General features: G+C 42.8%; 1 protein-coding gene across 1 annotated transcript; it reads right to left on the reverse strand.

Annotated features, from left to right (window-relative positions):
* Positions 1-1,619: 1,619 nt before the first annotated feature.
* On the reverse strand, positions 1,620-21,623 carry TMEM128 (transmembrane protein 128). The gene is made up of 5 exons (XM_005300250.4): positions 21,475-21,623; positions 11,898-12,039; positions 8,540-8,701; positions 6,663-6,772; positions 1,620-4,824 (listed from the first exon to the last, which is right to left on the reverse strand). The coding sequence occupies exons 1-4, from the start codon at positions 21,572-21,574 to the stop codon at positions 6,673-6,675; spliced, it is 504 nt and encodes a 167-aa protein (XP_005300307.1). The 5' UTR covers positions 21,575-21,623; the 3' UTR covers positions 1,620-4,824; positions 6,663-6,672.
* Between the last annotated feature and the right edge of the window lie 2,201 nt (positions 21,624-23,824).

The raw sequence follows: 23,824 nt of genomic DNA on the forward strand, positions 1-23,824 counted from the left end.
GGGACAGATTTTCAAAGGCATTTAGGCACCTAAAGATGTAGAGAGGTGCCTAATGTGACTTTCAAAAGTGCCTAAGCAGGTTAGGTGTCTGTCTCCCATTGAAATAATTGAAAATTAGGCTCTTAGGCTGCAGTGCCTAAGCAGATTATATCTTCCCAGGAACTTAGGTGTTGAGAGGCTCAGCTCCCTCTATGATGCATGGGGCTAGATAGGTACCTGGGAACAGGATCTATAAAATCCAGCATGCTAGGTGGGGAACTGCCTAAGCCAGCCATGGGGAGATGGAGGCCAGGATGTGTCCCCAGCCTCACACCCAGGCTGGACAAAGGCACCTCCCTCTGCTTGGGATCTACTGCTGTGAACATATTAGAACTAGATGTCTAGGCTTGGGGGGTTGCAAGAAGTGGGGGTCTTCCTTAACTTTTAGCCCAGTTTTAGAAAACTCAACCGGGATGTGGAAGACTTGGGTTCAATTTCCCCCCTCTGCCTGGTCTGGAGAAAGATGCCTGTTTAAATCCTTACCTCTCACAAATGTGCTTGAAGCACTGGGCTAGAGGGTGTTCTGATGTGGGTTTCTGTCTCGCCTGTTGAAGCTGTTGTGTGTGTAAATAATGAACAAGTCGTTGGAGTAGAGGGACTAGATCAGGGGTGGGCAAACTTTTTGGCCCGAAGGCCACGTCTGGGAATAGAAATTGTATAGTGGGCCATGAATGCTCACAAAATTGGGGTTGGGGGTGTGGGAAGGGGTGATGGTTCTGGTTGGGGATGTGGGCTTTGGGGTGGGTCCAAAATGAGGAGTTCAGGGTGTGGGAGGGGTGCAGGCTTTGGCTGGGGGTGTGGGCTCTAGGGTGGGGCTGGGGATGAGAGGTTTGGGGTGCAGAAGAGTCCTCGATCCCAGCCCAGAGCAATTTGGAGGGCAGGAGGGGGATCAGGGCTGGGGCAGGGAGGTGGGGCATGGGGAGAGGCTCAGGGGTGCAGGCTTCCAATGGTGCTAACCTCAAGGGGCTCCCTGAAGCAGCAGCATGTCCCTTCTCCAGCTCTTACGCGGAGGCGCAGCCAGGTGGTTCTGTATGCTGCCCCATCCGCAGGCAGCACCCCTGCAGCTCCCAATGGAGCGCCGGAGGGGGCCATGGGAGCACCTAGGAGCCAGAAGGGGGCCATGCCATGGGTTCCGGGAGCCGCGTGGAGTGGACCCCAACCCTGTTTCCCTGCTGGAGCACTGGAGCCAGGCCATGCCACGCTTCCGGGAGCTGCATGGTGCAGCCCCCGAGCCTACACGGTGCAGCCCCCGAGCCTGCACCCCAATGGAGCACCGGAGGAGGGCCATGCTGCAGCTTCCAGGAGCCACATGGTGCAGCCCCCGACCCTGCTCCCCAGCAGGAGCTTGTGGGCCGGCTTAAAATGGCTCGCGGGCTGGATGCGGCCCGCGGATCATAGTTTGCCCACCCCTAGACTAGTTCATGCATGTTCCAAGTGAGTGTCATAACCAGCAGGCTTTGGGGTCAGTCACTTTCTTTTGGCCCAATGACTCACTAGAGTATTTATCCAAAGTGTTAATGGCGTTAGAGAACACAGTAATCAGATTGTTTAAGCAATTAGGTATTGAAATGAATCAGTCATCTGTACATAAACTTTATTAAAAGCTTCCAGACAGAACAGCTTTGTAAAATTAAGTGTGCTGCACAGTGTTTTATTAATGCAAACATACAATTTAAGATTGAAAGTAACCAATTTATGTACTTGATGTATACAATGACAGAACTACTATACCTGAGGCATCATGATAAACAAAATACATCTCAAATTTACATATATACACATGCAGAAACTGTAGGAATTTTTTAAACAAGAAAAGTTGAAAACCCTGAGCCTCTGGAAAGTCTCCCTTTTATTATTTGAGAATATTTCTCGCTCTCATTAGATATGAAAGGTTAGAATTAAAAGAGACTTACTCAAGGATCAACTTATTGTACCAGCTAGTTCAAATAATACAAATATAATTTTAATTTGATGGGTCACTTATGTTGCATGCTTTCAGTCAGGGCCGGTGCAAGGATATTTTGCGCCCTAGGCAAAACTTCCACCTTGCACCCCCCCGTCCTCCTCCCCCCGGAGCATCGCTTATTATAAACTTTCAAAAAATGAACACTGCATAATGTGGCATTGTTCATTAGAATTAATACACGTTTGGCTTGAAAATTTATTAATTTCATTATTTAGTCTACATATCTATCTGCCATGAGGCTACATCAACTGAAAATAGGAATAAAATTTCATTTTTTTCCCCCATCAGTTCTTTTTCTTGTTCACTATTAAAAGTAAAGGATAGAGAATACATGTCACTTACTAACTATGAGTCACTATTTGAATTTCATCAAATGTTTGACGTAAACATTGATTAAGAGCTCAATGTTGATTGTAATCAGAAATACACCCTTTTTAGTCACGGATACTTCCTTCCTTCTTTCATATCAAAATCTACTACATTTTATTCTACTTTTAGAATATCCAATTATTGTTATTAATAACATTTATAAAATTAGAATGGCAGATACTCAGTCATATAACAGACAATATCAATATGACAAATTTCAATAACCTACACACGCATATTCGCACATGATAAACATATACACCTCTACCCCGATACAATGCTGTCCTCGGGAGCCAAAAATTCTCACCGCGTTATAGATGAAACCGCGTTAATCGAACTTGCTTTCATTGCCAGAGTGCGCAGCCCCGCCCGCCCGGAGCGCTGCTTTACTGCGTTATATCCAAATTCGTGTTATATCAGGTCGCGTTATATAGGGGTAGAGGTGTACACTCAAATACTTAACATACACACACAATTGACAAAGTATTAGCGAAATGATGCAGCAGCAATTGCCAGTCTTAAATCTGAAACAACTCAACAAAAATAGTTGGACTCAGTCAACAGCCTCCGAAAACTAGTAAATTTAGCATTATAAACAGTACAAACAGTTTACATTCCCACTGTTGCATGACTAGTTGCCTTTAAATTTATATTAGTTGCCTTTACATTTACAGTAGATTTCCTTCTTGTTAAGAAAGGAAAGGGAAATCTGGTTAATAGGCACTCTTCCATGTAATACACAAAAATAATTTAACAGCAGACAGCGAGGAGGAATGGTGAATACAGTGCAATTTAATTCCCCAAATCTTGTATCAGAGAAGCAAACAAACATCAAGGGAATAAGTCGCACTTGTCCTTTTCATAACTTACTTTCTCTAGGAAAGATCTTAAATGTACATGTCTGAATTGGCAAAGAAACACAAATATGTATTAATACTTTATGGATCAATTTTTCTAGACATAGGACATATTTTCTGTTGCAGCATGGCTGCACACTGCTGGCAGAATCTGGCCATACAGCCACGGGAGGGTCACACCAGCAAAGGGGGAACCTCTAGTAGCACCCATTCATTTGAGATGCTCTAATTTATGCCAGGGATACTAAAGTGGCTAACAATGGTACCAGGATCAAGGGTGTGCAAAGGTGAGGTTTACACCATCTTTGAAGGCCTCCTCCCATACCTGCATGTGGCTTCTTTGCTATTGCAGATGATCTGGCCCCAAAATTTTAATGGAGGTACAGTAACAGGCAATAGAACAGAATATTTCTTTAAAGATCAAATATGGCATACCAGAAGTTTATAAACATTGTCAATCTAGACTGAGCCTGATTCACGGATTCCAAATACCAATAACTTAGCAGAAGATACACAAACAAAAATTGAACGGATAGACAGCCAGAAGCTCATCTCTTTGGGTATAAGCCTGGGTTAGAATTGCCATCTATTGTAGGATTACTTTTAGAATTCAAGTGGAATGAATAAGGTTTAATTGTGTTAAGTGGCACAACATTTAAATCAAAATCTCAAGTGGTTCCAAGTCAACTGATTATTATTTTTAAACAAAATGCATTTAAGAATACATCCCTCGCTTGTTACCTACCTTTGTAATACTATACATAAACTTTGTCAAGAAATATTTAGTAGGGTCATAAGTTTTGGGTCACTAAAATAGGGTTCTACATTACTGCATTTATACTTTTTTTGATAAAAGTCAAACAACTGACAAGCTATTGTCTGAGATACTACACAACTTTTGAGTTTAAGCAGAGATTCTCAGAATTATCATTTTTAAAAGGTATGACAGAGCACAGGAATTTAGTTTAAAAGGAAACTGTTGCCTTATAATTTGAAACAGTGAGCTCTTTACATAGAAAGCTTATGGAAACAAAACTTACAAAAATATTGGAGGGGCAACAGTTTTCAGTCAATTTCAAATTAGGCTCTGCACACACACTTATACTGCACTATGATTTGATGAGTCTGCATCATTAAATTCAGTACACAATTCAGAGGTTACGTTCTGAATTCACTTGTGCTGTTCAAGTTGAAAGTTCTTGTCAATGTCAACTATTCAGAAGAGATGTTATCCAACTAACTTCCCATTCCAGACATCTGCTACTAACAGACCCTTCTGTGACTCTTTAGTGACACCTTAATTTGATCAGTTCTTTAACTCAATCTAGTAGCTTCTGAGCATTGCAGCACATGCACCCCTTTTCCCCCTACAAATTCCAACAATAACATGGCTAGTGACAGATGAACTGGCATGAATGTTGAATTGATTTGCTTTTGTAAATGTGAATCAGACTCTGTGATATTAAAGTTTTGAAATACAATATTGCCATGTTTTTCAGCAGAGTTTCACAAGGAACCCATAGTATTTAAAGTTTGCACACAGTGTAGCAAACCAAGTTAGTTACCTCCTTGCAAAGGCAGATTTCTTGATACCTAGAAACTCAAAGAAAAGTAAGGGTTATATTATTTTATTTCTTTTGTGCAAACAAAGCAAAACCAGCATTACATATTGTCAGAACTATTAGTTATCTCAGATGTGATAGCTTTAGAGTTAGAGACCGAGACTGAAAGAGTACATTACATTCGTCATCGCTGTGTTCACATAAAAGCATGCTGGCCTTCTTAAAGTGGGTTTACAGGGGCGAGGGGGCAGAGGACAGGCTAACAAACTAGGCTGCCCTGTAACAGTCAGCCAGCGAACCAGCTTCTCTAGGAGGGGAGCTATCATTGGATAATCCAGATGTCTGTTGCACAGGGCAGTTAATAAAGAACCAGGCTAAATGGAAGAGGGCCTCTTTCTTGGTTCCACCAACTGGCATAAACTGTTTGCTGAACTGACAGGGATATATGTGGTTTGTGTTGTGCAGCTTGGATTTTTTGTTTGTTTGTTTGCTTTACTTTACTTTCAGAGGATCACAATTTTGGGTTGTATAGCCTGTCAGATCCCCTTTTCAGGAGGGTAGTTACTGGGGTGGTTGTCTCAAATCTGCAAGGGGAAATTCTTTTCCCTTAGAAAAGGTGGTTCACTTGTAGAAAGCATGAGCCACCACATGAGGCTTAGTGGTGTCTGCAATCCAGAATGGCTTGAGAAAAAGAAAGGCTATTGTTTAAGTGGGCAGGATAAAACCTAGGAATGGAATGCTCTGGATTTGAGCATCAAAAAGGGGAGAAATGGTAACAAATGGGTATCAATAGTTTTCTCCTTTTTCCTTTGCTACTAGGACAGATTGCCCCCAGAAGTAATCCTGTTCTGATTTAATAAAGTTTCAGCCACTTGGCCAAAAGTTCCTGATGTCTAAATTCATTGGTCTCTATTGCTTACAATCCAGACTGACAATGTTTTAGGTAAGGGCAGAAAAACTCCCCTCAGTTACCAGAGCATGTGCAATATGGAAAATAAGATACACAAGTATGTGGGAGAAGTGAAGGAGGAAACCTAAAAGTTTCCCTTGTCCTTGAATGTGAGGTGCATAGGATGGAAAAAGGTTTAAGTGAAGAGTTCATGTTGCTTGAGGGAAAAGAAAAAATACTGCAATGTTCTTCTCAAGTCACTAGTGCCCTAATACCGCATTTACAGGGATCACTGGGAATTTTAGTAGATTTTGGGCCAAGTTTTTCCCATGAGGTAACATTTTAGTTAGGGACTTTGTTTTTTTACATATTTGCCAATATATGTATTAATTTTAAGACTATGTTAATGGCATATTGGGAACTTAATTTTTCCAGAGGTTAGCAATAGTCCCACCTCACTCCAATGCTCTATAGAGAGCATGCTTTGCAATCCCTGCTTTTAGTCCCCATCTCTACCTGTAGCTGCCACTCCTCCTTTCAGCCAGCTAAAATGCCAGCACAGCGTTCACTCACTCTCAGTCAATCAGCGATCCATCTCCCTGACAAGGCACTTAATCCTATTCCACAGTCCATTTCTTTCCTTTGCTATGGCCAAAGCACCACAGGACACACTGATATACCACCTACCCAACATTCTACCCCACTAGCACCAACACAGCTGTGACAAATTCCAACCCTGGCTCATTCCTGAAAGTTGAAAAACAATTCAGGAATGAAGCGGGGAGAAGGGATTAGTTTATAGCATGTTAAAACTGGATATTTTGCATAAGGACTAATTTACAGACAAGATATATTGACTAAACTTGTTAGAATTCTGTTTCTTGCATTTTTGTTAGAGTGCAATTGGTTTATCAAATGAAAGTTAGTATAGTTCAAAAGACAAGTTTGTGGATGTACATAGATATTTAAAAATGTGTTACCTTAGGTGACTCATCCCAGCAGGGACACAAGCATCACAACACCCATAAACTGAGTGAACAGCAACAGAGGGGTGAGAAATGACCATACAGGCCATAAGGCAATGTTGAAACTGGAAATAAAAACAAGAAGTTTAATTTTTTTTTAGTAATTTTAATGTCATGTACTATATCCTGCACATATTTGGCATATTGTACCAGAAGTAAGATTAAGGACTCTACACCCCAATCTTGAAAGATCAAATTTATTTGAAAACAGTATTGTAAAAAAGTCTCTCCTTCTACACAATCAATTTTGTTATGGTGTGAAAAACAACTCTATAGAAGTGGCACCACGTTATTACACACCTGTGACACAATTCCTTGGTTTACTAGAAACCCTCCCAACAAAACAGCTATTAATTTTTGTCCTATACAACAAATATTACAGCCATGGAAGAGAGAGCATCAGCATAAAGAACTTTTAATTGTCTGTGTTTATGTAGGAAATAAGATGAGCAATTTGATTTTCAGATAGTGTTCAGGGCTGGCAGTTATGAAAAGCTTTTAGATCGTCCAGCTAAGCAGCCTTGATCATGAATTAACTGACAAGAGAACTCCAAGATATCCTTGTACAACCTGAGAATAAAATTTGACTTGAGCAACAAAAACAGAAATTCTAAGCCAAGTGTGACCATTTTTCTTCTTTTACCCTTCCTTTTGTTCTCAAGTTTTGCAACAAATGTGTCATAAGGTCACCTATTGGCACTGTCTGAAAACTCATGCAATAGTGAAACTTTCCAAATTGGCTCCATCTTTTTTAAACTGAATTGGAAAGCAAGGAATACACAAACTTCTTGTTTTGCAGATTTCTTTTTCTGCATCCATGCACAATTGTTATAGACTGGGAATAAGACTTTAGCATTATATAAAGCAAGGTGTCAGGCTGTAGCATTTCAGTAAAAGCCAAGTTATAAATGCTTGAAAAATAAGCTTTCCAAAAAAGCCACAGTTCAGAGTATATATTGAAATGTTTTTATTTAAGCAGTGTTCTGCAAGTTTGATAAAAGCTATCTGTACTGACCACCAATCTGCTATAAAGCAATTTGAGGTAGTTTCCACCTTGAAAAACAGTTGTACATAGAGTATTTAGTTTTGTCCTAACTTGTCAGTTATACACTATCTTTTCAGCTTTATTTTTAACAATCATCTTTAATTTAACAAAACCAGCGAAGGACTTTTCTATCTTCTTAACACTTGGAAAAAATAGAAGACCCAATACACCTAGAAATGGACTTAATATACAATTTCGACCATTACTAGCCTCAGTTCCAGTCTGCAATCACAGCTTTCCTACAATTAGGAATTCACTTTTTCAATAAAAGGAAAAGGTAACCAAAAAATGATGAAAGTATGATGTCTAAAATTTTTGTTTCAGTAGTGGTTTATTCTCTTCATAGGTTTACCACCTTGATCTGGCATTTTTTACTATTTTCTCAACAATGTACTCTGTTGTATTTCTGATATAAGACATTTTGTTTTAAGATTTTTAGAGACAAGGCCAGGTCTACCACCTTTACTTAAAAAAAAATTACCATATATAAAGGCCCTTTGATTTACAGGAGACTACTCATGAAACAAGGTCCTAGTAAACAGGAATAAGGGTGGCAGAATCTGATCCATGGTCTCCAAGAATATTAATGGAAATAAGGACTTTATGCTAAATAGAACTAATTCAGGATGTGAGCAACATTACTGGACTTGACCAAAATCTACAGAAGTGACCATTCTATCAGTGTCCACTAGTGCTTCTAAATTCGAGAGGCTGTTGGCATTGTCACTGGTAATCCCTCTTCAGGTTTTGCAAAAGTTTTATGTATTTCTGCAGCACTTTAACTTACCAAACTGCTGCTGCAATAAAAGTGGCAGTTGTGACAGGTATCAGTACTGGATACTGGGCATCATAATCCTCAATTCCACAATACCATTCTAGATATATTATGCAGTAAAAAGCAATAGCTAAGCTTGCAACCAACAAACAGCTGCCGAGAACAATGCACCAACTGCAAAGAAATAAACAAATTAAATACAGCAAAATTTCAGTTTGCATGTTATTATCCATCACTAATTCACAGTAGCTCCTTACTTCATAGATTATTGTGTTGTAGTAAATGCTGATGTTACTAAGAAAACATTACTTTCACAAAATACAATACATCTGTATAAAACAAAGAAATTACTTAAGCATATCTTATGATACATGATAACAGCAAGAATACTGTATCACAATAATTCACAAAATTCAGTTACTTTCAGTGAGTCTCAGTAATTAGGGGGAATTAGTGAAGATCTACTCTGCAGTGTATAAATGTACTGGAACAATTCTTTTTGTTAGTCAAGCGTTGTCAACAGATTAAGAGAGTCCTAAATAGTTAGGCTCATGCCAGGTCTACACTAGAATAGATTTAGCTATATGGACCAATCCAGTTTACACCTGCAAAAAAGAGCTTTTGCTGGTATAGCTTACACCAATCGTCAGAGTGAAAAACTATACTACCAAAAGCATTTTTATGCCAGTATAACTGGATCTATTCTTGACTTTTGCTGATATATTTATGAATCAGAAACAAAAACAAAACAAAAAACAAACACCACCCACCCACCCCCCACCGATATTGCTATATTGGCAAAAGTATTTAGTTTAGATCTGGCCACATTCCCAAGCCAGAGGATAACCATTACATTTGTATTTTATATGACAATTTATTGTGTAGTTCTTATATAAAGTGAAGTTCTGAGCTTTTCATTGAACATTATCAAACAGAAGCCTTCCTGAATTAACTAAAAGTTTAACTCCACTTAGTTCTGCAACCCTTGGAAAAAAGTTTTTTTTAAATACACAGTATTAGCTTGTTTTCAAATGCTAAAACAGTATTTTCTCAGATCATTCTCACGCTGAAAGTTAGTTAAATGTTTTAATAAACTTTCACATCTACAAATTCATTACAGGATTCTAATAGAGTCAAACAGTTTAATATACTGGCTAAAAAAACCCATAAGGAAAAATTATTTCAAATCCAGGCATAACAGTGTATGGAACTCAACGGTATGGAACTTAGAAAGCTAACAAATTATGGACTATAGGTGCCAATTTTTAAAATTATTTTCTGGTGAAATATGCCAAATAGAGTTCAAATATGCTCAGCTTCACAAATGAAGTGAATTTATATCACCGCAGTTGAAATTACTAAACCACAACAGACAGCAGAGCAACTGTCTTTGTCCAAGAGATCACCTGCTCTGAAATATTGTAGCAAAGCTCTTAGATGTGCACTGGTAGAGACATGGGGACACTTGGGACCTTATTCTGCAAGGAGCTAAACGCTCTCAAATCATGGGAGACTGAGAACAGCTCAGCACAGAATTGGACTCTTATCCACATCTGGGGACAGATTTTCAAAAATGCTCATCACGCACCAGCCCAATTGAAAACAGTGCAAAAGTGTTAGTGCATTCCTATAACCTAGTTAAGTCTTTCTACTCTATTTAGGAAAAAGAACAGGAGTACTTGTGGCACCTTAGAGACTAACAAATTTATTAGAGCATAAGCTTTCGTGGGCTACAGCCCACTTCTTCGGATGCATAAATTTGTTAGTCTCTAAGGTGCCACAAGTACTCCTGTTCTTTTTGCGGATACAGACTAACACGGCTGCTACTCTGAAATCTATTTAGGAAGAAAGTTATTGATCTGATCCTAAACATAATTTTTAAATTTAAAGAAAAAATATACACATCAGAAAAACAAGTTCATATTACATTTAATTACCTTTTTATAGTACCATAGTGGTACTTTACAGCTCTGCTCTGTAAATTTCTCTGTTTTATGGATTTTAAATCTGTTCATATGTGTATGCATGGATGAGACAAGTTAAGTGAGTGCTAATCAATGATAAATTGGAAATTCTTATTAGTAACAATTATCTGGTTGCCTGAAACATAAAACTATCTAAAATTCACAATGTTTTTAGACTAATCTTTGGCAAAAGATTAAGCCACTGTAAGCAGCTACTTCATTAAAAAAATAGCTTACCACCTCTCCTCACCATGAGAGCAATATTCATAAAGAGCCCAGAAAATAACAGCAACACTCAAAACTGATAACCTAGTAAGACACACACATGATGAAGGAAAACTATTTGCTACAAATTAATAATTGACTGTGTCTGCTATATGTGCAATATATGGAATTTACAGCTTAGCCCACATAATATCAGGTAAGAATTTCTCCAATATCCCAAAACCTCTCAACAAGATTAGTTCCTAACCTGTGTTACCCATATTTCAAACCAGCTCAAATCTTTAGAGCCCTGCAAATCTGTAGATATCCATTTTATATCCGTGGATATCCACATTGGTGGATGCAGACATCCATGGACCATGTTTACAGATAGGATGCAGATACAAATTTTGTATCCGCACAGGGTCTAAAAATCTTTACTCCAATTTAACTGTAAAACTGGTAATTCTATTGACAAGCGTGCAGTCTGCACCAATCCTGCAAATATTCACTTTATTACTAAGGGCAGTCCAACTGAACTCAATGGATTATTCATAGTAGTAAAGTTTAAGCACGTGTAAGTGTTTGCACAACTGAGGCCTTATAAAATACTTAAAAGACCCAATCGTCAATTTGCTCCTTTAAAACCAACGGATGTTTTGGAGTTAATGGTTTCAACTTAACCCCCCCACAAATACATTAGCTCTGTACATTAATGCCGTAGGACAAATAGCCATGAAAATAAATATTACCTTTTTAGCCTTTGGCATCTATCTTAAATCCAGGTATTATCCCCTCATTTTTACATTTTAATTCCCTTTCCCTCACTCTCAAGGGTACAGTAAGCCATCCTTGATTAAAAGGTGTTAACTTCTTTCAATCTCAAATAAATTTTCCAAAAACAGGCAGAAGAGTTTCTACAGAGCCAAAGGAAGACACAATATGTCCTTTCCAAAAATGTAACCAACATGCTACCCAATATAGGACCAAAAGACAGAGCAAGTTCTAAATTCCAATCCCATGCACTATAGCAAAATAATGTACTATAATTCGATTATAGGGTCCTGTGTTAATGTGCAAGAAGAATCTTGTAAAGCTTGTATGGAAAAATTAACTTTTTAATTGACCACAAAGATGAAATCTACAGTAATAAAGTTGAAGACGTACACAGAACTTTTCTTTTTAAGAAGAGGATCCCTTACCTATCTGCTTGAATGGTCTCTTTAATAGTTTTAAAAAATTCAACATAGTATGTCACAGCAATTGATGCCAAAATCCAGAATGCAGAGTGAACATTAAGTCTGGGAAGAGGCTTCTCTTTTTTCTCCACATTTGTAGATTCTTCTGTAAATAAAAACCATAATTACTCTGTTATAACCACCAGTAAATGGAGTATCGTTTTATTAAAATTAAATAGGACACTTAATCCTTCTAATTCATTCTTCTTTAGAGATTAACGTATTCACTATAAAACTTTATTTTGAATTAAAAAGGAAGCATTCTAAAAAGGTTCTGCACATTTCCTGAAATAAAAACAAAAACTAAGCAAGGTGCCTTTTGATAAAAAAGTAAATAATCAGCATATGCTCTGTTTGTGCATCTTGACAGAAACATTAACAGCTGTTTACATTGCTGAAAAGGTTATTTAACCACTTAAGAATCACCTATTATAATGAAAGAAAATATTTGTTTGATATGAAAGACACACATGGAAAGGTAAGACCAGTGTTCCATACACTAATTACTTTGCATCCATTTTCATTAACTCTGATGTTTGCAAGCTGAATTTCCCCATAGATCTTCCTACCAGAGCCGGTGCAACCACTAGGCGAACTAAGCGGTCGCCTAGGGCGCCAAGTGGTTGGGGGCGCCAAAAAGCAGCATCCTGGCTCGGCAGGGAGGAGCCACCTTCCGGAGGCACCGGAGAGCCAGAGCGTCGGCGGTGAGCGGCTCCTGCAGGCTACAGAAGATGCACATGGGCGATGGACCCGGGAGCCCCTGGCTCCCCCCTCGTCGTGCTCGGGCTCTGCGGCTCCCGGGCATGTGAGCCGCCACCGGGGTGCAGGGCCCTGAGACTGCTCCAGGAGGGGCAGCGGCTCACACTCCCGGGATCTGCAGAGCCCGAGCACGGCGAGGGGGTAGCCCTGAGGCCCACAGGGGGCGCCGCCGCCAGCATGCATCCGCTCCAGGAGCCCGGGGGGTGGGAGGGGGCACTGGGACGCAGCCAGGGCAGGCGCACCCCCCCGGCTCCCCACTGACCGCACTCAGGTTCTGCCGCTCCCAGGTGTGTGAGCCGTTGCAACTGCCCCCCCCCCCCCCCCGCAGCGATCTGCGGAGGACAGAGGCGATGGACGGTGTCCAAGTGTGCAGCCGGCTCCTCCCCAGGCTCCAACTTTCCCAGCTCCCGACGCTCTCCAGCCTGTGCGTTCCCGGCCGGGCACTTCCCGCCCGCCCCCTCTCTCCCTCCAGCTGCTGCTGCGCGGGGGGTGGGGGAGAAGTTGCTTCGGGCCCCGCGGTTCAGGGAGTCGGTAAAGTTGGAGCCCAGGGAGGAGGCGGCTGCGCGCTCGGATGCCACCCACCACCTTTGTACCCCACAGATCGCCGGAGCCCGGCGTTGGCTCCTGCCCTGGGAGCAGCAGCGGGAGGCGGCGCAGGACTAGGAGGGGTGCTGCTGTGGACCGTGGCCACCAGGCAGAGTGGGGTTCCCGGGAAATGTTCCTGACCATCGTCGTCTGGCTGGCTTGGCAGGAAACCTTCATGGCGCTGACCCCTAGGGCCGATGACCTGAACCTGGGAGTTGTAAGTTGCAGCCACTTGGGGTCCCCTTTCCCTCATGTCACATGGGCCAAGCCTCCACAGCTCAAAAAGACCCCTGGACTTTCCAGTTGTATTTCCCCGTATGGATTAATCTGGGATATCTATGAGAAAACAACCTATTTAAAAAGTTACATGATTAAATACTTGATATTTGCATTAACCTAACTTTCAAAAATATGCCCCAACTTGTTTTTATTTGCAGTGTTTAAATCAAGAAAACAATTCCAGCTGCAATGATGTATCCTGCTCTTCAAACTGTTCAGAAAGCCACAGCATACAAAGAAATTAATGTAGCTAACATTTTAAAAAGTAATTCAACTGATTATAAAAACACAGCCACAAAACTAGGAAAATCACGCCATGACTGTTGGTTTCACACTTCCCACATAAGGAAGCGATTAGTAAAGTAAGAAACACATCCCTCTTATCACCTGCTCAGAGACTGCAAAGACTCAGGAAGAGACCGCGAAAAAGCAAAGAAGACATGCTGCAAGAAGTGATGCAGCAATCTATTAAAGAGAATGAGAAAGCACAAAACTGGAGGAAGAGAGAAAGCAGGATCCGCCAGGAAAACGCAGCGCACCAGCAGCAAAGCACTGATAGGCTCATAAGCATCCTGGAGCGACAAGCAGATGCTATCCAGGAGCTGGTAGCCATGCTCAAAGAGGAGCAGTACCGCAAATGTCACCCCCCCCACAGCCCTTGTCCCAAAATTCTTTCCGTTGTGCCCCACTGTCACCTCCGACCCACTTTCTCCAACTTCCGTGTTCTTCATGCCACCCACTGCCTCCAACACCAGTATCTTTACCACCCAGCCCTGAAAACCACGACCCTTACCCTCTGCACTCAAACCCCATCACCATGCAGTATAGCTGTCCTGAAGTGCAGCACTCACTGCACAGCACACCAGACAGGACATACACAAATCTGTGATTGTACTGTTCCCCAATCCACCCCATTGTTTCTTTTCAATAAATGGATTTTTTGGCTTTGAAAACATTCTTTATTATTGCATAAAAGTTAAAAAAGACTCCTTAGCCAGGAAATAAACAGGCACTACAAGTCTGCTTGTCTGCTTAGCAAACACTGATTCCTAAAGATCGGAAGAACTACTGCACTTCACTCCCGTGCAGGGCACCAGATATCACTACTGGTTTTCAGCCTCAAATTGCTCCCTCAAGGCATCCCTAATCCTTGCAGCCCCGCACTGGGCCCCTGTAATAGCCCTGCTCTCTGGCTGTGCAAATTCAGCATCCAGATGTTGAACCTCGGAGGTCCATGCCTGAGTGAAGCTTTCACTCTTCCCTTCACAAATATTATGGAGGGCACAGCACGCGGATATAACCGTGGGGATGCTGTTTTCGGCCAAGTCCAGCTTCCCATACAGAGATCGCCAGTGGCCATTTAAACGGCCAAAGGCACACTCCACGGTCATTTGGCACCCGCTCAGCCTGTAGTTGAACCGTTCCTTGCTGCTGGTCAAGGGTCCCTGTGTAGGGTTTCATGAGCCACGGCATTAACGGGTAAGTGGGATCTCCAAGGATCACAATGGCTTTTCAACTTCCCCTACCATGATCTTCTGCTCTGGGAAAAAAGTCCCGGCCTGCATCTTCTTGAACAGCCAAGTGTTCCGAAAGATGCGTGCGTCATGCACCTTTCCGGGCCAGCCTGTGTTAATGTCAATGAAACACCCATGGTGATCCACAAGCGCCTGGAGAACCATAGAGAAATACCCCTTCCGATTAACATACTCGGATCCTAGGTGGGGTGGTGCCAGAATAGGAATGTGCGTCCCATCTATCGCCCATCCACAGTTAGGGAACCCCATTTGTGCAAAGCCATCCACTCTTTCCTGCACGTTACCCAGAGTCACAGTTCTTCTGAGTAGGATGCGATTAATGGCCTTGCAAACTTGCATCAACACGATTCCAACGTTCAACTTTCCCACTCCAAACTGGTTTGCGACCGACTGATAGCTGTCTGGAGTTGCCAGCTTCCAGATTGCAATAGCCACCCGCTTCTCCACTGGCAGGGCAGCTCTCAATCTCGTGTCCCTGCGCCGCAGGGTGGGGGCAAGCTCCTCACACAGTCCCATGAAAGTGGCTTTTCTCATCCGAAAGTTCTGCAGCCACTGCTCGTCATCCCAGACTTCCATGACGATGTGATCCCACCACTCGGAGCTTGTTTCCCCGAGCCCAAAAGCGGCATTCCACGGTGCTGAGCATGTCCGTGAATGCCACAAGCAATTTCGTGTCGTACGCATTACGCGGCTCGATAGCATCGTCAGACTCCTCACCCTCACTCTCACTGTCACTTTGGATCTTAAGGAATAGTTCGACAGCCAAACATGACATGCTGTCGAGACTCGTCAGCATACGCCTCAGCAGTTCGGACTCCATTTCCCGCAGACAGATCGTGCTGCACAGAAACAGTTGAAAGATGCGCCAAAGGTGGATGGAAACAAAGGGATTTCTGGGATGCAAAGTGATGCATCACGGGGCATTGGGACAGGACCCAGAATTCCCCGCACCCACGCCCTCTTCCCACAAACCCACGGCGCCAGAATGGGAAAAGGTGCTCTGTGGGATAGCTGCCCATAATGCACCGCTCCCAATAGTGCTGCAAATGTGGCCACGACAGTGCGCTGGGCAGCTGTCAGTGTGGACAGACCGCAGCGCTTTCCCTACTCAGCTGCACGAAGTCCGGTTTAACTCACAGCACTGTACATCTGCAAGTGTAGCCAAGGCCTAAGACTCTGGCAATTGCTGCAGCATCATTTCGCTAATACTTTGTGTCAACTGTGTATGTTAAGTATTTGAGTGTACACCTCTACCCCTATATAACGTGACCCGATATAACATGAATTCGAAGATAACGCGGTAAAGCAGCGCTCCAGGGGGGTGGGGCTGTGCACTCTAGCAGATCAAAGCAAGTTCGATAGAACACGTTTTCACCTATAACGCGGTAAGATTTTTTGGCTCCCGAGGACAGCGTTATATCGGGTTAGAGGTGTATATGTTTATCACGTGTGAATATGCGTGTGTAGGTTGTTGAAATCTGTCATTGATATTGTCAGTTGTTGGATGACAGAGTATCCGCCATTCTAATTTTATAAATTTTATTAACAACAATAATTGGATATTCTAAAGGTAGAATAAAATGTAGTAGATTTTGATATGAAAGAAGGAAGGAAATATACGTGACTAAAAAGGGTGTATTTCTGATTACAATCAACATTGCTTAATTTTAAGGAAAAGTCATCTTGAGCTCTTAATCAATGTTTACGGCAAACATTTGATGAAATTCAAATAGTGACTCAGTTAGTAAGTGACATGTATTCTCTATCCTTTACTTTTAATAGTGAACAAGAAAAAACTGATGGGGAAAAAAATGAAATTTTATTCCTATTTTCAGTTGATGCAGCCTCATGGCAGATAGCTATGTAGACTAAATAATGAAATTAATAAATTTTCAAGCCAAACGTGTATTATTCTAATGAACAATGCCACATTATGCAGTGTTCATTTTTGAAAGTTTATAATAAGCGATGCTCCAGGGGGAGGGGAGGGGAGGACGACGGGGGGGGGGGGGGGGAGGGGGCGGCGCAAGGTGGAAGTTTCGCCTAGAGCGTATAATATCCTTGCACCGGCCCTGACTCAAAGCATGCAACATAAGTGACCCATCAAATTAAAATTATATTTGTATTATTTGAACTAGCTGGTACAATAAGTTGATCCTTGAGTAAGTCTCTTAATTCTAACCTGTCAGATCTAATGAGAGCGAGAAATATTCTCAAATAATAAAAGGGAGACTTTCCACAGGCTCAGGATTTTCAACTTTTCTTGTTTAAAAAATTCCTACAGTTTCTGCATGTGTATATATGTAAATTTGAGATGTATTTTGTTTGTCATGATGCCTCAGGTATAGTAGTTCTGTCATTGTATACATCAAGTACATAAATTGGTTACTTTCAATTTTAAATTGTATGTTTGCATTAATAAAACACTATGCAGCACACGTAATTTTACAAAGCTGTTCTGTATATAAACTTTATTAAAAGCTTCCAGTCAGATGACTGATTCATTTTCAATACCTAATTGCTTAAACAATGTGATTACTGTGTTCTCTAACACCATTAACATGTCGATTTGTGAAGCAGGTATGTTGTAATAATTGGGCCCTATGAATTTTACCTTAATTATGAGCTCAACTGTAAAATAAGTGAAAGTTTATAAAGTGTTACAATAACCCAGGGGTAGGCAACCTAGGGCAGTGGCACTCACACTGCCTGGGTCCTGGCCACTGGTCTGGGGGGCTGTGCATTTTAATTTAATTTTAAATGAAGCGTCTTAGACATTTTAAAAACCTTATTTACTTTACATACAACAATAGCTTAGTTATATATTAGAGACTTATAGAAAGAGACCTTCTGGTATTTGGTCCTGCCATGTGGGCAGGGGACTGGACTCGATGACCTCTCGAGGTCCCTTCCAGTCCTAGAATCTATGAATCTATGAATAAAAACATTAAAATGTATTGCTGGCACGTGAAACCTTAAATTAGAGTGAATAAACGAAGACTCGGCACACCACTTCCGAAAAGTTGCCGACCCCTGTAATAACCTATAACAAATGTTGGGGGAGCAGATGAAATTAGTCCAAACAAAGAAGCCTACTGGTATAACTCAAGGACTGTGTTAAGATGATACCTGACAAACATGTGTGGGACCAGAAATCAATGGACTGAAATTGGCGTGTTGAAAATTAGGCTTATCTGGTTAGTATTTCACACATCACTCCCTTTTGAGGGCCTCAAAAAGCAACTTTGAGGGAAATGCTGGCTGGCTGGCTGAAAAACAAGAGAAGAGGAAGGAGTGAGCTTCCCCATCATTGCTGCCACTACCACCATTTCCTGGGACACCAGATCTTTATCCTAATCCTGAGAGATGTTCTGACCATTCTGGGCCAGAGAGAGGGACACAAGACATCTCCACACCTACCTGCTTCAACTAAATCCTACCACCATTTGGGGAGGAGGGGTAATGTCTGTCTCTCATACGTGCATGCACGCATTGCTTTATTTCTTCTCTTTTGTACCCTCTCCTCTTTTCTTCTGTTTAAAAGATCTGTCTTAGCTAGTCAAGGCTGTATATTTTGCACCACTGTTGTAAGAGTGTGTGTGTGTCTTGTTTTGCCTTTTAGGAAACACGATTAGAGCTTAGCAGCAGCAGCTCCAGCCCATCTCAACTAACCTCTTTTCCCCAAAAAGGACAGTTATGACCATCTGTAATACCAGGAGGGAGACTGTCAAAAAAAAAAAAAAAATTTGGGAGTGAGAGAGAGATCTTTCTAAAAGCTCTCTCCTGCTAAATGGAAAGGGAAAAAAGGTTGTTAAAATGAACCCCTTCTTAATACTCTACATTTTAAATGCTTTGACTATCTTCGCTGTACTTTCATTAAAGGGTAATAGATTTTTAATAGTGCCATGGTTCTAAGCAGGCTAAGGGATACCAAACCCTGAATCTTGTTTAGTGTTGGACAGTTTCAGGGTTATGCTAACACATTTAACTCTTTGGGCCCATATAGTCCTAAATTAATATAACAGGCTTATAACTTTTGAATACTGCACTTAGAATTAGTAGGTGGGAACTCCAAGCCATCTCCTTGAACTGGGTCTGAAATTCTAAATGGTTAGAATACCTGATTTACCAAAACTTGAAGGCTAGCTTATGTTGACAGACACTGAGCTATATACATCCGAAGAAGTGGGCTGTAGTCCACGAAAGCTTATGCTCTAATAAATTTGTTAGTCTCTAAGGTGCCACAAGTCCTCCTGTTCTTCTTTTTATAAATACTCTGTATATCCACTTGGGACAAATTCATTGAGGCCAGGGTCTTGCCCAACTGCAAAGAGCTCTTCTGCACATGGACATGTAGAAGCCTATGAAATACTTGCCCTAGCTGCTCACCCATCTTGCATTTGTTTAGGTGTTTTGAAAGGTACTGGTAGTCTACACATCACAGTGATAGGAAATATTGTTAAGACACTGGTTGTGAATGTCTTATTAAATTTTGGACTGTAAATATACTGTAGGGCGCAAAATATCCTGGCACCGGCCCTGCTTCCTACCAATGTCACATGCCAAGTTTCAATTTCAGGAGGCAGCTTGATATGCAGAGGATATTAACTGTACTTAAGTTACTGTAAAAAAGTGATTACATAGAAATGTAGATTTTTCTAGAATTCTCACTGTAAGATCTGAGCGCCTTACAAATTTTAGAGCAGACAGAATCAATGAGGGCAAAGGAGCATGCAGTTTTGAAGGCAAGGGTGTATGTTCTTTTAACTGCGATGTTGAAAGACCAACTCATTAAACAAAACACATACACTGTTAGAATTCACTAAACTAAATTGATAGGAATACCTGTGGAAATATTTGCATATTTGAATATTTCACATATTTTCAGCCTCCTTTATTATGACAAGCACATTATTTGTAACTGCTCTCTGGATTTGCCTTTCTCTGTTCCCTAGTACTAAACAGTCAGTAACACCCTTTCCATGGTAATATATATTACTTCACTTTACATTTTTCTGTAATTTGCATAATAATTAGGTAAATTTAGTAGTAATAGATTTAGCAAACTTACCACTTTGGAACCTCCCTTTGTCTCAACCCCTTTGGTCCACAGTTCGAGGGCCTTTATGGTGCCTACAAAAACTGCTTTGAGATCTTATTCTTGTATTCCTGAGATCCTCTACAACAGGGGTTCCCAAACTTGGTTCGCAGCTTGTTCAGGGTAAGCCCCTGGCAGCTGCAAGACGCTTTGTTTACCTGAGCATCCGCAGGTATGGCCGCTCGCAACTCCCAGTGGCCGCAGCTCCCATTGACCAGGAACAGCGAACCGCAGCCACTGGGAGCTGCGAGCGGCCATACCTGCGGACGCTCAGGTAAACAAAGCATCTTGCAGCCCACCAGGGACTTACCCTGAACAAACCACAAACCAAGTTTGGGAACTCCTGCTATACAACAAGGGTGTGAGACCTCTTTGATTTTCTTCTTCCTCCCCTTTTTGTACAGTTCTTCCCCCTACCCTCCCTTATTAACATTTTAATAGCTTCATAATAAACAAAGTACTGATAAGCTCTCCTCAGCTGATGTCTCTGTTGGGGGAGGGGGTCAGGCTGGCATAAGGGGCAGAGAACATATACCCTGACAGACAGGGCCAGCTATTGGAACTCACACAAGGGGCTTGTCCACATGAGACACTGTAGCTCAAGATACCACCCCCTCGCACTGCACACACACCCCTACCATGGATGTAGTTATAGCAGGGTATGCTGCAACCATTTATTCCCCTATGGGAAGGGTAACAACTGCACTGGCATGAGCCACATTTATACTGGTATAATAGTGGCCACACCAGGGTTTTACTGGTGTTAACTACTTCAATTAAAAACCTCTAAACGACACACTTAAACCCTTAAAATGTAAGTATAGAGCAGGCTTAGAAGATACTGCCTCCAGGGTAATACTCCCAGAACTGATGCAATTTCTCCCCTAGACCATACATCTACCTCAGCCACCGGCAGCCCCAGAGTGACCGTCTCCCATCCCCACATCAGCCCTGAGGCTCTTTCTCCCCGCCTGTCTCCTTTGGCTTCTCCAGGCAGGCCCGGCAGGCACAGCAGGCTCTAAGAAAAGCCGGTGGATGGTCGGCACTGGCCACCTCCCCGCACGTACCGGATTCCAGAGGGGAGCCTCCCTCCGCCCCCCGCCTGCCCGCAGCAGACACCGCCGCTCCCGCTCGAAGCTACTTGGGACGGGGCGCGCGGGCCCTGGCCTGCCCTCTTCTCCCAAGGTCCTGGGGAGAGGGGGAGGCGCCGTACTGCACCCAGGCAGCGGTCACGCCCCGCCCCGCGCTAAAGGGGGGGTCCCCACAAGCTCCAGGAATCACCTACCAGGGGGAGGCTGTAGCAGCAGTGCCTGGGGCTCTACCTCCTCCCTCAGGTGGCGTCTCAGCCGTAGCAGCGGGTCCCTGTCACCCACCCCAGCCGCCATTTTGGACTGCTCCGGAAGTGACGCTAGGAGGAAGCGCAGGTAGGGCGGGCTGAGAGGGAGCTATAAATTGAAGCGTGATGGTGCTAAGCAGTTGTAGCCGTTGTCCTGAGCGGCGCGTGCGCGTGCGGGTTTGTTGCCTTGCTGTCTATTTTTGTGACTTATTTTCTTGTTTTTTTTTTAATTAAAAATAACTGAGCTTTTGTAGTAGCTTGTTCTAAAAACCAAGAGCCCCACGGGTGGCGTCCCTCACTTTTGGGGACTAAACGTGGTGCTGGCTTGGGTGGAGTTGACAGGTGGCTGGTTTTTTTTATCAGAACAGCTGGTTAAAAAGGGACCCTGGCAGCTCTGGTCAGCACCCCTGGCTGGGCTGCTAAATGTCCAGTTGGTGGTACAGTGGGGCTAAGGTAGGGTTACCATACGTCCAGATTTTTCCGGACATGTCCGGCTTTTTGGGCCTCAAATCCCCGTGTTGCCGGCACAGGGGCCCGAGGATAGCAACAGTGAGGTTCGGTGCCCGGAGTGCTTCACGCCAATAAACATACCGGAGAAACAATCAAAGTTTATTTGAGATCTCAAAGTGGTGCAAGGAGACAGGCAAGTCTCAAATCGAGCACACCAGCAAAAACAGTTTCTCTCTTCTTTATACACTTTACAACTAAGCCCCCCCTCTCTCCCCCTCTCTATCACCCCCCCCCACTCCCCCTTCCCCTTTCTACCAAAGGCATGTTTATACATTTAAGAAACTAAATCATTCTAGGGCTATAAATCTAGTTTGTTAGTAACTTCTCTCTAAACAGTTATTTGGTCCTGTTTACCCTTAGTTTATTACCCCTTCCTCAGCTAGAAACATGCAAACCTCATCATTATTGTTTGGTACCTGAAATGAGCAAGGTTGTAATTGCTAACTAGCTATTTACACATTCCAATACCTGTCCTTGGTTGTTAAGGTCGATCAGAGTTAAACATGGAAGAACAGAGTTTAAACATGGAAGAACTCTGGCTCAGGCAGGCATAGTAACCCCAACAGTTCCCTCCTTTGAGAATACTCAACAAGCTTTTGGTTGAGTTTTCTCATATTCTATAGACAAGATACGATTGAGTGCCATGGAGCTGGGGTTCTCAATGAGAGAGAATGCTGGGATTTCTGGGGAACGGGGGGCACAAAGCTTACAGAGGAGCAATTTAAAACAAGCAATTAGGAGGAGGGTGACCAGGCACAGTACTACACCTGTAAGGAGGAGATGCACAAGGCTATTTCCCAGTCCTCCTAGGTTGGGCAACCAACTCCAAAGGGAATCAAAAACTGTGGGTTCCCTTTCCTGAGCCTTCCACTGATCAAAAGCCTGTTCGGCTGACAGGACGTGCTTGTTAATGTCCTGTGAGTTTTCTGGGACATAAGTACAACATTCACTCCCAATAAGGACACACACCCCGCCCTGGGAGGCTAAAACATAATCTAAGGCCTGTCTATTTTGCAGGGACAGCAACTGGAGCTGGTAAAGCTCTGAGTTAAGGCTTTTCTCTATGGCCAAGGTCTCATTGGCATACTTGGTGAGAAACACAGAGAGCCTACGATAAAATTGAGCCAGTCGTCCTACCCCATAGGATGGGAGAAAAATCATACCCAATCTGTCTCCTTCTGTAATGGGCTCTGGGGTGGCATACAAAGATCTATGCTGCCTGGCGCGGCCAGGGGGCAGTTTAGGGAGGACACGAAGGGGAGGGGCAAGATATCCTAGATAACAACTTCCATACCACTGATGCGGTAGCCACTTATAGGCAGAGGTACCACAAATATAAAAGGAGTGGCCATTTCCTACCAAGCCATTGTAACCGCTACTCCACCTATTTACTTGTCTGTCATTAAACGATCCGAACCGGGCAGTAGAGTCGGACTTGCCGTGAACATAGACAGGGATGGAAGCATCACTGTCAGGGGATAAATAATACTGACAGGTGCTATTCCCAGCAAACCAGGTGTGATTGCTGGACTTAAACTGTCGATAGCACACCAACCCAGGGGCTACTGGCCGTAACCTAATAGGGGAAGGGATATATGTTGAGTTGGTCTGCGGCTTCCAGGGGTCGTCCCTTAATGCATACTGGGACTCAATGGTACAGTTCTGTGACAAGGGGGTACCTGAGGCATTTTTCCCCCTACTGAACCATCCCCAACAGATATCTGACCAATTCTGGGGAACCACCCTCCAGGGTAACCCTGCAGCATGGTGTGGGATTTGGGAGCATACC

This window comes from Chrysemys picta, chromosome 5 (assembly GCF_011386835.1).
Source record: "Chrysemys picta bellii isolate R12L10 chromosome 5, ASM1138683v2, whole genome shotgun sequence".
Classification (NCBI taxonomy): Eukaryota; Metazoa; Chordata; order Testudines; family Emydidae; genus Chrysemys; species Chrysemys picta.